This window comes from Dasypus novemcinctus, chromosome 9, assembly GCF_030445035.2.
Source record: "Dasypus novemcinctus isolate mDasNov1 chromosome 9, mDasNov1.1.hap2, whole genome shotgun sequence".
In the NCBI taxonomy this organism is placed as follows: domain Eukaryota; kingdom Metazoa; phylum Chordata; class Mammalia; order Cingulata; family Dasypodidae; genus Dasypus; species Dasypus novemcinctus.
The window spans coordinates 119,136,026-119,152,471 of NC_080681.1; the positions used below are offsets into that span (position 1 = coordinate 119,136,026).

The 16,446-nt window shown below is 56.6% G+C and overlaps 1 protein-coding gene across 3 annotated transcripts in view; it reads right to left on the bottom strand.

Annotated features, from left to right (window-relative positions):
* The window catches only part of KAZN (kazrin, periplakin interacting protein), a 1,179,259-nt gene that overhangs the window by 83,015 nt on the left and 1,079,798 nt on the right, over positions 1-16,446 (bottom strand). For all 3 annotated transcript variants that reach the window (XM_058304354.1, XM_058304355.1, XM_058304356.1), the window contains 2 exons: positions 6,031-6,167; positions 2,214-2,384 (listed from right to left, as the gene is read on the bottom strand). In XM_058304354.1, the coding sequence (XP_058160337.1) occupies positions 2,214-2,384; positions 6,031-6,167 (308 nt within the window). The remainder of the gene's footprint in view (positions 1-2,213; positions 2,385-6,030; positions 6,168-16,446) is intronic.

The window sequence follows — 16,446 nt, forward strand, 5'->3', positions numbered from 1 at the left end:
CTCCAGTCGGCTGACACCCAAACAAGCCTGCGGATGCCCCGGCTCTGATGAAGCCCCTTCCTTCTGCCCGAGGGCTGACACCAGGTGCCGCCTCTGCTGCCTACAACCTGAGGCGTCAAGCCGAGCTGGAAACCGTCACCCTGAATATCCACACTAGCAGAGGGTCTGAGGGTGGTGCCCGCCAAAGGGAGGAGGCAAGAACCTGGGGTCTGTTGGCCCAAACCGGATCGGGTCCAGCACCTGGCGTGGGGGAGCGGAAGAGAGATTAGCCGGTTCCCAAACCGAAAGGCCCAGGACGCCCTCAGGATGCCCGAGGCCAGTGCCCCCAGGCAGAGGGGACACCTGTGTCCGTCCTCAGGGCACTGGGATGGCCCGGGGTACGGGGGTCTCGTTCGGCCCCCTCTTTCCTGGGCTTTTTTTTTTTCCTTTATTTTTTTTAATGTTACATTAAAAAAATGAGGTCCCTATATGGCCCCCACCCCCCTCACCCCACTCCTCCCATAACAACAACCTCCTCCATCATCATGGGACATTCATTGCACTTGGTGAATACATCTCTGAGCACTGCTGCACCACATGGTCAATGGTCCACATTACAGTTTACACTCTCCCCCAGTCCACCCAGTGGGCCATGGGAGGACATACAGTGTCCGGTAACTGTCCCTGCAGCACCACCCAGGACAATTCCAAGTCCTGAAAATGCCCCCACATCACATCTCTTCTCCCCACTCCCTGCCCTCAGCAGCTACCATGGCCATTTTCTCCATCTCAATGCTACCTTTACTTCCATTACTAATCACAGTAGTTCCAGAATAGAATACCAGTAAGTCCACTCTAATCCATACTCTAGTCCTCCATCCTGTGGACCCTGGGATGGCTATGTCCACTCCACATCTATATTGAGAGGGGGCTTAGATCCCACATGGATGCTGGATGCGATTCTCCTGCTTGCAGTTGTGGGCACTCTTGGCTCCCTCTCTTTCCTGGGCTTTCCAGCTGCAGGGTTCTGCCCGGGCTTGCGCGGCACCTTCTTCCGGCCTGGGCCTCAGCACCGGCCTTCCTCACGCCGGGCGGGGCAGCTCTCACCACCAGGGGTCAGTGTCGGCCAAGGAGACCAGGAGGCCCCTGCGGAGCTGACCAGCCCTGGGTGTCCTGGGAAAACCATCCTTTCCCAAGCACAGGCACGGCACTAAGTGCTGTCATGCACTACTGCATTAAAATCTTCACAGCCACCCATAAGGTATATGCAATTATAATTTATAGGAGGCTGGGAGAGGTGAAGGTCCCATCCAAGGCCAAACACTACAAAGCCATGTAGGCTGGATTCGAATCCAGAACCCACACCTGTAACGGCACTGTAATGTGCAGGGCAATTGATCCCTTAGAAGAGCCATCTGCCCCCCCCTCCTCAGAAGCTACCCCCACCTCCCCTCCCCGGCTACCTTCACATTTAGCCCATGGCAGCTTGCAAAGGCCCTTCTAGCCAAGAGCTCCTAGGTTCTACCTGCCACCGTGTGGCAAGGGCAGGGCGAGACTAAGATGGTCCTGTCCCCCAATAACAGGTAAAGGGTGTCGGAGCCCACAGAAGTTCCACAAGCGGCCCAAGGTCACACAGGAGGGAGGGAGATCGGAACTCCAGGCTCCATGCGCCTCTGCACACGGGCTGCTCATCTCTGCAGCATTCAGAAGCACCTGGGGGAGTTTGTTTTGGATCAAATAACATTTTTTTCCTTGATTACCCAAGTAAAGCATTTTCACTGCAGAGAAATTTGAAAACAGGCGAAAAAAGAAGTACAAGTCACTTGCAACCCTACCACAGAGATAACCATTGTTAACATTTTGTCGTATTTCTCCCCAAATGTTTTCCTCAATAAACATGTGTGTTTTAAGCAAAAACAGGCTTTTGTTTTCTGTTTTTGCAGTCGCCTGGGGACCGTGGAAGGGTGAATGGTCTCCCAGCGACCCCACCCTCCCTGGGCCCAAGGCAGGGGGACGAGTGGCCCATTTCCTGCTCTGTGCGTCAGTGGAGCCCAGATCATCTCAGAGGGAAGTCCACGGAACACTAGAGGTCCCACCCTTAGCGCCGCCCCTGTCCACTGGGCCTCCTGGGTGACCTCCGTCAACAAGCCCTGACTGCCAGGGGCTGGGTGGACGCCAGCAGGTGCCGGGCCCTGCCCTGGTGGGGGAAGGCTGGGGCGGGCGGGGCCTCTCACCATGGCCAGCTCGGCCTCCAGCTCCTTCATGCGGTTGTCCTTAAGGTCCAGCTGGGAGCGCAGCGCCGTGGCGTGGTCCGTGGCCTCTTTGGCTTGGCGCCGCAGCTCCCACTTCTCCCGCTCCAGCAGGTCCTTCTCCTTGGCCAGGGCTTTGACCGCGTCCTCACTCTCCTGCGGGGGGGACAGCGCATCGCGGGTGTTACAATGAGGGGTGTGACCCCTGGACCAGAGAACAAGGTGGGGAGGTAAGTCTCTGTGCCTCAGTTTCCTCGTCTGCCCCTTAGGATGCTACTGTGAGTTCGCCCACCCCAAGAGCTTAGCACCCTTCCCTCAGGTCCTGCTCAGATGCCTTCTCCTCCGAGGCCCTCCCTGATACCTTTTAAGGGCACCCCCGTGCCGAGATCCATTTTGCCTATCGGGACCTGATATTGGCCATTCAAACAAGCAGTGGACGAACCAGACAGAAACCCCTGCCCTGGTGGAACCTACATTTAAAAAGGACTACAGGCCCCGTGGGAAGTATCCGAGGCCTCAATCCAGCTGGGAAAGGAACAGAAGGGACAGCCGCCTGGGGGTGTGGAGCACGACAGGGGTGGGGGAAGGACTGACGCCTGAGGGTAGGGTTCGGCCAGAGCACAGAAGGCCCTGGAGGAGGCCAGGGAGCGGGCGCTCGGGCGCCACATGGCCAAAGGAGGAAAGCGGCTTCACCACCCAAAGATGCTCTGTCCTGCTCCAGGCCCCAGCCCACATGCCTGTGGGATTTACAGAGAGTCCCCAGATCCCTTGACAAAGAGCATTCCTGTGTCAGGGACTGTGCACTGGGCCCAGCTCTCTGGGAGGCCACAAGCCTGTGGGCTTTCCGGGCAGGCCAAGACTCCTCCACTTCCTGTGGCTTTTGTGTCCCTGCTCCTCGCTGCACGCAGCAGCTCGGGGACTTGGGGTCCAGCTACTGGCTCCCGCTGAGGCCTGTGGGGCCCCCGGAAGGAGCGGTCTGAGTGGCGAGGGCTGGGAGGGCTGGAGATCCTGGGCCTTCACCGGGCCTGCCCATCCAATGCAATTCGGTTTTTTTCACCAGCTGCAAGGGCTTGGTAGAGGACGCCTACAGCCAGGACTTGTGGCTTCAGCTTCTGCAGAGGAGCTCTGAACACCAGGCTGTGGGTCGGTCCCCCAGGGCCTCGCCCACGCCTGCAAAAGGGGTTGGAGCAGGTGAGGACTGAAGAGAGCCACAGGACGCTTTCTGCCCACATGCTGGGGCCATGGGAGGGGCTCGGTCCTCTTAATATTCAGCCAAGCAGCCGGAGTGGCACTTGATGCTCCACCCGGGGTCATCTGTGGCTGCCCACAGCTGACAGACTTCTGCTTACCCAGAGCTTCCACCCCAACCCCACTGGCTGGACATCGGGGGTGCCCCAGGTACCTGCAACTTAAAAAAAAAAAGGCCTGGTGCTGGGGCAGCTCTCTGTGGGAGTTATGAAAAACAAGTTTGACACCCCATTAAAAGACAGAGAAGCATTTGCTGTTAGACCCAGGTGGGCCACAGCACGCCACTGAAACAGAGCCCACCACGCCCGGCTCACAGGCCGCCTCAGCCTCTTCTCGGTGGTACACTGGGCTGCCCTGCAAATGGGAAGCAGCGGAAACAGCTCATCTAAGTGTTCGGAGCTGTGCATGCAGGGCCAGCGCGGCAGGAGGTAATGCCAGGGGCTCTGGGGCCCGGTTGCATGGCGCTGTGTCCTGCCCCCCCTTTTGCTAGCTGCGGGACCCTGAGGGGACAACTGGACCGAGTCCCAGTTTTCGCATCTGTGACATGGGATAATCAGGGCAATCATATTTTACAGGGTTGCTATTAAAACAGCAAATGCAAAGTGCTTAGGGCCACACTGGCAAGCAGTGGGTGCACAGTGAAAGGTCCCTATTAGTCATCTCATCCTTACGTGTCATCCCCCCCCCCAAGGTGGTGTCTGAGGGCAGCAATCATTGGTCGTGTTGGGGCGATCACCCAGCAGTGGCGCCGTCCTTTGGGCCCTGGGGTGCACCCTGCAGCACCCCCTCCCTGCCTTCCCTGGGCCTCCCATCCTGCGAGGCGGCTGTGCTCAGGGAGCATGTGCCTCTTGGCGGGGATTCTTTCCTGCACAGCCCTGGCCCCCCCCTCCCCCAAGGCTCTCGAGCAGGTCCCATGAGGGGGCTTCTGGGGTGCTGGGTTTTCCAGCAAGACTAACCGCCAGGCAGGGGCAGCCCCGGGGCCTGCGGGAGGGCTTTGAAACTCACCAAGGAATTTTCACCACCAAGTGACAGGTTCTAAATACCTGAGGGCGATAATAATGAGAAGAGCAAACAGTTTTTCCAGCTTACTTTTTGTGTACCAGAAATGCAATTCCTGGCAGCACGGGGCTTGGAGCAGCTGCTAACCACTCTCCCTGCGCTGAGCAGGAGGGGCTGGGACCCAGAGAGCGAGTGCGCCGGGCGATTCTAATCTGGCTGCCTGGGCTTAACCACTGCGCTTCCCTGCCTCTCGGGTCAAGGAAGCCGGTAACAGGTCACCAAGCACAGCACGGAGGCCGTTTGGCTGGGGGCCCCCTCCCCGCCACCCTGGGCCTGAGACTGGCAGCACGGGTCCCCGCTCCTCCTGTCTGACACAGGGAGCTCTGCCGAGGCGGGCAGGGAGCCCGCTCCAGAGGGGCTCAGCCCGTCTGAGGCGGGAGGGCGCAGCAGGGCGGGTGCGCGGGCCTGCTGCTCCAGCCAGGGCAGCAGAGCCCCAGACCGCTGGCCGCGCCGAGGCGGACTGGCCCGGAAACCTCTCGGGGGCTGTTTCCATTCAGGAGAAGAAGTGATCTGTGGACAACACGGTCCCTGGTCGGGGGTGAAGACCAAAGTGGGGGTGAGAACGAAGCCTTTAAGTTCAAGTTCACTCTGATGCTCTGGCCTCTCGACCAGGGCTCAGAGGCTACGTCCGTCGTGAACAGACTCATTCCACTGACCAGCCACCAGCGCCACTCAAACCTCACGGTGCCGATGGAGCCGCGAGCTGAACCCACCTCCCGCCTCCATTTTCTCCCTTGGGTACACACGAAGAGTTGGTCACAGCTCGTCACCTATGGCCATGAACTTGAACGGCGGTTTTTAACAGTTTTGCTGCCCTACATTGGAAGGTTACAACTCTCCCTGCAGACACAGCGGCTTACTAAGGCTTTCTTGAAGTTTTGGTACCCTCTTTGACATGTTCACACCACACATAACCGACAGATATTGGCTGAACCAAAAACCGCAGGTATCTGACCCATGAACTCCTACTCATCCCACCGTACCCAAGTCACGTTACCTCTTGAAGACTTTCCAGATTTCCTCCTTGCAGGTGAAATTTCCTGCTGTCTTACCAGTGCTACTGACTGTTTCATCCTATTTATGACATGTGCCATGCTGAGTGCTTCGTGATCATCGTCTCATGTAATCCCTACCACAGCTTTGCCAGGTTTGTACCATGACCGCCATTTTGCAGAAGAGGAATCTGAGGCTCCACAAGGCTGAGATGCCCAAGGGTGCACCTGGGGAGCTGACGCCTGAGCCCAGGCCAGCCTGGGTCTACCCTGTTGCCCTCTGCCCATGCCAGTCTGCCCAGGAGACCTGGGGCCCCTGCAGCAGGGCCTGGCCACGCGGAAGGCCATAACAGGTGAGCGCTAACGGGACATGAACACCGTGTCTGCGTGTTGGGATTTGGAGGCCTGACCCGGTGGCGGGCTGAGGAGGTGGCCTGTAAGCAGGGAGAGATGGGGGGCTGGGGGCTGCAGAAGGGAGGGCAGGGCAGGGAGGGCCCACTGACCTTGCGGTGCTGCTCGTAGTTGCGGATGAAGTCGCGCAGCTGCTCCTCGCGGCTCTCCAGCGTGGCGTACAGCTGCTGCATCTGGCTCACCAGGTCCGTCTTCTCGCCCTTTAAGCGCTTCCGGTCGGCTTTCATGGCTGCGGCAGAAGCGTGAGTTAGTATGAGGCCCTGGCCCCCTCCTCCAGAGGTTCTGAGTACTGAGAAAGGCCTCTACCCCCCTTTCAGCAGATGAGAAAATGGGGGCGCAGAAGGATGAGGTGTCTCAACGCCCCACAGCCACTGTAATGGCTGTCTCGGAGTTCAAACCCAGGCCTGCCTGTCTCTCGAGCGGGGGTTCCTAACAAGGGGTCCATGGGTTTGAATTGAAATAAAAAAAAAGAACAACACTACTCTTGGGAGGACGTGTTGGTGCAGGTGGGATATATTTATTAAATAATACACAGTATTGTGTGGACTTAGTAAGGGGTTCATGGAACAAAAAAGATTAAGAACCCCTGCTCTAGAGGCTCTACCTCACCTCTTAGCACTAATGATCCAACAAGTCTTCATCTCAGTGTCTTTCCCAGCCCTGGGTGGGATGCTTGGTGAGCCCCCCGCAGCCCAGGATGCTGGGAGACCCCGATTCCCTACCAAAACAAACCCCCAGAGTTCACTCTGGGGCAACAAAAATGACTCACTCCTGCCCAACAGTCCGTCACCTGCCCTGTTTCCCCACTGGGGAAAGTGTTTGATTAAAGTGACACTTGCCACTAGCTCCGTGGGGCCTCCCGGAAAGACCGTGGGACTTCAGTGCCACCCAGAATCCCACCCCCCCCACCCAACCATGGCGCCAGCTCCTTGGCGAATGGAGATGACAGAAGAACCCGGCTTTTCCCAGGAGAGGCTCTAGCTGCAGTGGGGCTCCACTGTCTTTCCCCGGAACCCCCAGAACTCCGGCCCTTCTGGGCTTGCCCCTCCCAGTAGGCACCCAGGGAAGGTGGCAGGAAGGGGTGGCACATGGCTCCCAGGCTCGGGGCGCTCCGGCCTGGGGAAGCTCCAGGGCGAAGGCATCTGGCCATATCCCAAGCTACGTCTGACCACACAGCCCACACGCTCGACCCTCCATCAAGCTGCCTCCCCAGGGAAGCCCCCCCCAAAGCCAGAGGGTCCCCAGCCCCATGGCAAGCAGAGGGAGTGACACGGGGCAGGTGACAGCTGGGCCGCCCCACCTTGGCCTGGACGTCCAGCTTTGCAAATGTGGCTGGCGTGTCCGAGAGAGCCTGAGCTGCCTAGCGTGGCCCGAGGACCTCAGGGACCTCTCCCCTGCCCATACCCAACACAAGCAGATGACTTGTGGGGGCCCCTCCTCCATCCTCCTGCCCTTTCCCCCTTCCCCTGGAGTAGCACAAAGTGGGAGGCAGGTTGGCTGGGGACAGAGAGGCAGCACTGGGGAGCCCTAGGTCATGGGGACTCCGGCCCTGGGAGGCTCTGTAGACTCTAGTTTGGAGCTGCCAGCTCCTGGGGCTTGGCTTGGCTCCTCATATCCAGCCCGGCTGAGCAGCAGCCGAGGTCACCGGGGCCAGAATCCTGGGCTCATTGAACTGGAACCTGAGAGGGCCCCTGGAGAGAGGACCTGCCCTCCTGTCCCCTGCCAGGCAGAAGGTGGCCTCGCCAGGCCCGGGGTGGGGAGCGGAGCTGGGCTAGGCCGGGGTGCTGCCCCCTAATGTGCTGCATCCACATTACCCGCGTACCTCCCGTGAAGGAAACCCAGCATGTAGAGACAGAGCCAGCCAGGAGGAATTCGACAGCAGGCCCGGCCTGGCTCTGCCCTGGGTGAATCAGAAATTCCACCCGCGCATTTCATTTGCCTGCCGCTGCCCTCCTATGAGAGGCAGGTGGGTGGTGATTTGTACCAGTCCCACTTTGGAGGGGAGGAAACAGCACAGCAAGATGAAGCCAGGTGTATTATATTAGTCAGCCAAAGGGGTGCTGATGCAAAATACCAGAAATTGGTTGGTTTTTATAAAGGGTAGTTATTTGGGGTGGGAACTCACAGATACCAGGCCATAAAGCATAAGTTACCTCCCTCACCAAAGTCTATTTTCATGTGTTGGAGCAAGATGGCTGCCGACATGTACAAGGGTTCAGGCTTCCTGGGTTCCTCCCTTCCAGGGTCTTGCTTCTTTCTGGGTTCAGGGTTCCTCTTTTTCTGGGACTGGCTTCTCTTTCCTCTGTGAGCTTACTTCTTGGGGCTCCAGCTTAAGGCTTCAGCATCAAACTCCAATATCAAAAACCCTCAACTCTGTCCTTGCCATGCCTTTTACTGTGAGTCCCCACCCACCAAGTAGGAATCAACACCCTAATAACATGGCCCAATCAAAGCCCTAATCATACTTAATCATGCCCAGGTATAGACCAAATTACAAACATAATCCAATATATATTTTTGAAATTTATAACCATATCAAACTGCAACACCAGGGCGCCAGTCAATGGCAGTGCTGGGGCTTGAACCGCTGTTCTCTACAGACTGGTGGGCGCGGGGCCAGCGGGGAGCCCGGCGGGGGGGAGCGGTTCCCAGGGTGCCCCGGCGGAGATGACCCTGGGGGGTTTACGCCTCTGCCCTTCGGTTGGAAACTAAATCCTCTTGGGCTCCCATTTGTCCCCTTTGTTAGCCAGGTGGTTCCTGCCCACCTGGATGAGAATCAAAGTCCAGACTTAGCTCCTTGCACGTGAGGTTCTCCTGGACTGGTCTTCACTCTTGCCCAGTGGCCTTCGGGAGGGGGTGTGGCCATGAGTTCATCCTGCTGGCTGTGTGGCTCTCCTGCCGCCTGTCCTGGCACCTTCTGCATAGGCGCTGGAGAAGCTGCGCGTGTTAATGTCAGCATGTGCAGCGGGTGGACTGCCTTGGCGTTGGCTATGCCCCCCCATCTGACTGAGGGGTCCCTGCGAGAAGGGCTGGACCTCTGCCATCAGATGTGTAGCTCCTCTCCAGGAGGACAGACAGTGCTCCCCCTAAATCGTTCAGCTAAGCACCTCCTGTGTGCCAGGTTCTGTGCTCGCTGCTTGAGGGGAACAGGGAGAAGGGAGACCTGGCCCTAATCTTGGGGTAACTGATGATCTGACAGCGGGGATGAACTTGGACACAAGTGGCTGACAATGCTATGCACTCAGCCTCCTCCTTACTGGGAGAACGCCAGTTTTGCTTGGGGAGGAGCAATGTGCCCAGATTTCCCAAGGTCCCTAGCAACTAGAGGTGGGCGGGCATCACGGTTCTGGCCACTCACGTGTACACAGAAGTCTCCTGGGAAGCCCACTGCTTTCTTCACAGGGAAAGGCTGCTCTAAGTGGGCAGGAGGCCCTCTCGCCCTTTGCCCTTCCATTTTCCTCCTGCTGGGGAGGAGGACGTGCTATCTTGCAAGCACACAGGCCGAAGACAAAGCTGTGGTGGTTAATTTTGTGTGTCCACTTTACTAGCTTACGCTGTGCAGCTTTTGCTCAAACACTGGCCTGCACGTAGCTGTGAAGGTATCTCGGAGATGGGATTAACATCTAGTCAGCTGGCTTTAAGTCAAGGACAGGATCCTCCACGGTGTGGGTAGGCCTCATGCAAGCAGGGCGCCAATCTAATTAGAAAAAGAAGACATTCTGCCTCAAGACCACAGGCTCTGCTCCTCAGGGAGTTTCCCGCCTGCTGGCCTCCCCTGTGGATTTCAGACTCAAGGCTGTAGCACTGACTCTTTCCAGAAGTTCCAGCCTGCTGGACTGCCCTGCAGATTTCAGGCTTGCCAACCCCAACCCACAACTGCATGAGCCAATTCTTCAAAATAAATGTTGTTTCATATATATGTATGCATATAGATAGGTGGATATGGACATACGGACAGAGATTTAAGCACATGTATCCTGCTAGTCCTGCTTCTCTGAAGAACCCTGACTAAAACACAAGCAGAGAATGGGGAACAGAAGGAAAGATAAGGGGCCTGGCTTCCTGAGAACAGGAAGAAAATAAACCCCAAACTTGTGTAACCTCATGTTTGTGCGCTTTCCTGTTCCTTGCAGCCGAATGCATTCTTAGCTGACACCGAGGCCAGCTGCGAGGAGAGCTGTCACCCCCACAGCAAAAGGCTTCACTTGGTGTTTCCTTCACATGTGCTCTCCCTGGCCCAAGGTACGGTAATTTCTTCCTTCTGCCTGGTCTTGGGCTGGAGCCTGCCAGGCTAAGGACTATAGAAAACACGAAAGTGGAATCTCTGGGATCGAATGCTAAGTGCAGATCCATTACAAATGAAGATAAAGCACCACTGAACCGTCATGCTGAAGAAGAGGCTGAATTTCAGTCTGCATACACATCCGCTGCCAACAACTTGGTCCCCTGATCACATCATTCATCCTTGGATGTAGTCTACCAACCTATGCTGTAGAAAGCCTTCTCAAGAAAACTCACATGGAGTAGCACCTGGTAGCACCTGGTGATTCCTGTGCTGGCTGAGGTGGGAGAGTAGCCTGTGCTTTCCCCACTGCACCCGAAAGTTCCCACGCACCCAGTGCTGGGTCTCCCCCATGAGAATGGAAGCCCCTGAAGGATGGCTTGTACTAACAAACAAGGAGGTTAACACAATAGACCCCCGCCTCCCAAGAAATAATTTAAAATATACACATATAGCTGTCAACATTGGACCAGAGAACCCTCCCTCCATCACGCTTTCCACTCTTTCAAACCCTGTTGGCTGCTGCAGGAGGAGCTGATGCCCTGGGGGGCCTGGCTGCCTCCAGGACCCGCCTCCTGACTCAGCCAGTAGCTCCCCAGCCCCCGTCCTCCTTCCGGCTTCACCCAGGCGTGTCCCATTCCAGCAGCCAAGCAGCTGGAACGGGTGCCATGGCGACGGATGATGTCATGCCAGGCCAGGCCCTGCAGGTTCACGGAAGGAGACGAGCCCGGCTGCAGGAAGCTGGGGACTCCAAGGGCATGGTGGGGGCGTGGGGAGGGACTGATTTTTCCAACCCAGAGGAGGGTCAGATGCACGCTTCGCGTGACATGGAGGGTGTAACCCAAGGCCCAGCTGCAGCCGCACGAGGACGGCACTTCCCCGGTGGCCTTTCCCCAGCTGACCTCCCCCCTTCCCTGGCTTAGGATGCCTGAGGCTGAGCTCCCACGTCCCGATGTGGGGCACAGTGGAGCCACGCCACACTCACACCTAACTTGTGCACGTGCACATCGTGGCGGGTGGGGAGCAGAGAGGAGCGGGGCCTCTGCAGCTGCCCCTCTGCTCCCTGCCTGGGCAAACGAGACCTTGGCCCCCGGTGCCCAGAGAACGGAGGCCCCGGCTGACAAGCAACAGGTGCAGGCAGACCAGGTTAACTCCAGGCGCCTGAGCTCCTGGGACGTGGGCCTGGGACGGCAGGGGTTTGGTTTCTTCCCCAATTTTTAAATTTTGAAATAATTTCAAACGTAGAAGACAGTGGCTAAAATAACGCAAAACCCATACAGAGATCTCCAACTTACCCCCTCCCCAGATACCCAGACCCCCCCCCCATTTTAACATTTTGCTGTATTTGCTGGACCACTTTACCCATCTGTCTGTTTCTGTCAATTTTCTAAACGTTTGAGAGGAGGTTGTATAAATCACGCTTCCTGAACACATAACACTCCCACACGCATTTCAGAAGAAATCCTAAGGATACTCAGCTACCTAACCACCGCAGGTGCAGTTACTAAGTTAACTTCACCGGTGACCTAAAGCTTTCAGTCTGTATTCTGAGTTTTTCCACATGTCCTGATGATGTCCTTTTGGGACTTCTCTCCTCCATTATTAGATCCCACCCAGGATCATGGATTGCATTTCATTGCCACTGTCTTTCCCATCACTCCTTTCTAAAAAATAAATATATATATATACATAAATACAACTCGAACTTTCTCACTGCAACCACTCCAAGTATGACTTTTGGAGGGATGAATCACATTCACAGTGTTGTGCTACCCTCACCACCTTCCAGAACGTCCCTATCCCCAATGCAAGGGATTTTAAAAGGCAATTTTAGGCATGAGGGATTTTTCTCATTATCCGTGGAGACAATGAATGGAGGGAGAGGCACGCCTGGGAGGGAGGGACCAGGCTCTCATCTTTCCCCTTATCGAGCCTCAGTTTACCCCAGCTTCATGAGGGTGCTTGACTCTACAAGCTTCCTTCTGGCTTGAGTGTGTAGGAGACCTCACCTTTACCACTCACTGCCTGTCAGGGAGGTGGGCTAGGGAAGTAGCAGACAGACCCACGGACATGCCCATGGCCTTGGCCAAGGCCACCATATGGGGCAGGATGGGCACCAGTCCAGGGTCAAAGGACCCGAGTTCCCACCTTGACTCTGAGGCCTTGGGCGAGAGTCAGTTTCATCAATATTAACAATTCCCACGTCAGATGTGCCCAGCACCGCTCTAAGCCTCTTACAGGTTTCAGTCATTTAACTCTCACAGCCACCTTAGGAAGCAGGCACTGCCACGCCACGTTGGAGATGAGGAGAGGGGCATTGGGACGGGCAGGATCTGACCGTGCCTGCCTGGGCCCAGCACCCGCCCGCCCAGCCCCAACCCGTCCCCACGCAGCCCGGCGGCCGGGCGCTTGCCCTCGCCTGCTGTGGCAGGGGCTGGCGGAGGAGGAAGCCGAGGCTGGAATGTCCTCACCCAAGACCGTGCGTGACCTGCACCCACATCCAGGACATGTGACCCTGACCCTCCTTCCATCAAGTCTGCTGGAAAGCACATGGTGAAGAGCATGACCTACAGCCAGCCGCAAACCCAGCCGAGGACCCGAAAGCCACCCCGACACTCCTGCTCCGGAGGCGCCTCTGCAGCTGCCTTACACCCCAACACAGATCCCCTGCGGTCCCCGTTAAGGGCAGCTTGACATTCTGGGGCACACCCCATTACCGTTCTGTGGTTGCTGGGAAGATGGTGTGTGTGTGTGCGTGTGCCCGTGCACACACATGTGAAAAAGAGCAGGGAAGGAAGTCAGCAGCTCTGATGGGACCCCTCCCCATTTGCAGGATCCGCACTGAGCCGAGGACCCGGTGTTTCCACATGCACGGCCAGATTACCCGTTAGTGTGTGCTCAGAAGACCGTGGGCCCCGTCCTAGATGTTCAAGGCCAAGAGCTCTTGTGCACTTGGGGCTCAGGCAGGGTGGGGGCTGGGCTTGATCAGGGGGACACCAGCCTGTGTGGCGATCCCAGCCGCTGCCGGCAGGGGCCCCTCTTTCTTTTCCATTCAACAGTGCTGACCAACTGATCCTTCAGGAGCTGCAGATTCTGAGAGATGAGGGGTGGGTGAGCGGGAGTGAGACGGGCCTGGCAGACCGCCCATGGGGCCTGGGGCTCTGAATAAACACCCACCGTAACACAAGGCTCTCAGAGTTCTCCAGCTCAACTTCCCTTTGCAGGTGAAACAGCAGTGGCTTTGGGGTTTGCCTGTTTAGCTAAGCCTCAGTTTCCTCATCTGTAGAACAGGGAAAGATAATTCATAGTTTCTGCCTTGTTGTCAGAGACCTGTATGATCAGACCTTGAGTATTTTGAGAGAAGGGAACCCCAGAAAGGCACAGCCCTGGGGGCAGGGAGCCCCGGAGTCCAGTCCTGCCTTTGCCCCTTACTAGCTGGAGGACCTGAGGAAGGGTCTGTGACTTCTCTGAGCTTGTTTCCTCGGCTGTAAAATGGAAGGAGATAATCTCGATACTGGCAAGGTTCTATGACACTATCCAGCACATGGTATGGGTGAACATGGCAGGTGCTCATTTAATGTTTGCTTCTCTTCCTCTTTCTGTCTCCCCAATCCCCACGGCTCCCAGCCTGTGCTTGGCAGTGCCAGATAGTACAGGTTGACTTGACCGACAGGCTGGTTTCTGAGAAGCGCCCGGGGGAGAGGCACTGGTGTGGAGAAGGCACAACCGAGGGCAGTAAGCTTCAGTTCTACAGGTTTACCGTCCTGGGACTGGTATACCAGTCTATTTTGGTTATTCCTGTTTGAAAGATGTGCAAGGTGAGTTCAGCACAGGTGAAGAGTATAACCAACAACAACGGCTAAGCAGGATTCTGTCTTGGTGACACCTGGCACTGAGACATGGGTGGGCTCAGTGACTTGGACAAATGGCAGTCACCAGTGGCAGCTGGGAAAACTGCATTGATTGAGCCACGCCAGGCGAGGGTCATGGACTTGGCTGGATGGTCAGGGGGCCTGGCCTGGCATGGCTCCGCTCTAAACCAACACTGGTTTCCTTTTTCTTCTCAGAGTAGGGTGCAGTGAGTTGATGAGATCATCCAGCCAATGAGTGACAGCCCACGAACTGGTATTTGAGCCCAGTACTTTGACGCTCAGGCCCATGCTCTTTTCAGACCCCTCTGTTCTTCTCTCCAGGTGCAGGGTATACATAGAAATCAGTGAGACCTTTCTAACCTCCTGCCTGGAGTAGAAAAAGTCAACGTGTAGAATACAGGTTCTCATTTTCCAATCCTCTGGCCATAGCAGACATGACTAATCAATCAGGCTCTCTAGGAACTTGGGTTGACTAGGGAAGTCTGCCATGGAATGGCAGGGAAAGCAGAGCAGATTTGCCAACTCTGCCTCTAATCTTGAGGCAGATGCTATTATTATCAGCGTTGGCATGTTTGGAAAATATTTGCCTCTGGATCGACATTGCCAATTACTATAGCACTCCATGGAATCAAGGACAACTCCATTTAACCAAAGGGTGAGAAGCAGTTCTCTGGACTGGTGGGAAACCAGGTCCTTCACATCAATGGGATGATGGCAAACACACTCCCTGTCATAAGCAATGAGTGATTACTGGATTTACTTACTTAAAGAGAAGCCCCTCCAGGGCAAGGACACGGCTGTCTGGTTCCCTCCTGTCCCCAGACTGCCTGGCTCTCAGCTGAATGGCTGGGCGAGGGGGACAGCCCCAGGCAACAGCGGGAGCCTATGACATGGCTGTCACCAAGCAGTGGGGGCTGAGCTCCCCTGGTCTTGGGGGCAGGCAGCGTTCTGCCTTCCTTCGCCTGCCACCCCTCCCCTCCCTGTGTGGGACAGGGCACGGCAGCTCCCCGTGTGCCTCCCGACAGGGCCCTCAGCATCGGCCCTGATGCCCTGCGCTGGCCGCGGAATGACTGCAGTCCTTGCCAAACTGGGCTCCGTGGGCTGGGCCCTGGCCATTTCACGTTTCGCTTGTCATGTCCCACGCAGGACATACGAGGACTCAAGTGGGCTAAAGTCTGCACTGACCCACGGCACCAGGAGGACTTTAAGATGCCCGGGGTGGGGGACGGACCCCCGACACTGCTTCCCCAAACACACTCTTCCTCTGGCCTCGCTTGCTAGCCTCTCCTCACCCCTGGCCTCTCGGCACCGGAAGTCCCAGGCCTCCAGGCTCAGGCTGCTGCTTTTTTGCCACTGCCATTTCCCTGACGGGACCATCCGGTCTCCTGCTTTAAATCCATCCATGTGCTGGTGCCTCCGGGGTGGCTGCCTCCAGCCTGGCTCGTGGCCTCTGAACACCAGACTCTAGGGCCAATGGCCTCCTCTGCGCCTAAGCACGGGTGCCTAACATCTCAACCACAGCGTGCCCAGGAGTGAGTCCCTGGTCAGCCCACCTCTGACTCAATTAAGGGTGACCTCTGCCTACCACTCGCTCTGCCCCAAGCCCCAGAGTCCTCCTCGACCCTATTTCTCTCACAGCCCACATCCAGTTCATTAGCAAGCCACGCCGGCTCTGCCTTGGACACATGACCAGAATCTGCTGTTGGTCCCCACCCTGGACAACTAGCCCCCGCCTAGCTGCCACCCTCCTATGTCTGGAGCCCAGAGGGGCCTCCTAAACGGCCTTCCTGTTAATGCCATTGTCACCCTTTAGTCCACTGCCAATACAGCAGTGAGTGGTTCCATTAATATATGTCACAGTATGTTGCCTTTCTGCTCCTCTCCAAAAGTACCCAAATCACTCAAGAGTAAGCAAAGTCCTTACAGAGGTCCACAAGGCCCCCAGTGATGTCATCCGACCCCCAACCAGCACCCAGTCCCAATTTCCTTGCTGTGGTCACTGGTGCCCTTGCTGCTTCTGGTTCATGCAGGCACACTCCTGCCTCAGGACCTTTGCACTGGCTGTTCCCTCTGGGGGAAACACTCCTCCTTCTCCACTTGCCCCCCAAGTGGCTCCTCCCTTCCTCCTCCAAGTCAAATAATTCAGCAATCACGTCCTCAGCGAAGCCTTCCCTGGACGCCCTTGCTAAGCCTCTTCCCTGTTTCCTTTCTTCTAATGTGGTATGTATTTTGCATTTATTAGGGGGAATGGTCCTTTAAACACCCCTTCTTCTCCTCTGAAGACCCCCATCTTCTCCCACAATCAGAATTTTAAAAAGGCCTCTTTCTGGGCTTCCAAAACCCACAGCTCACGC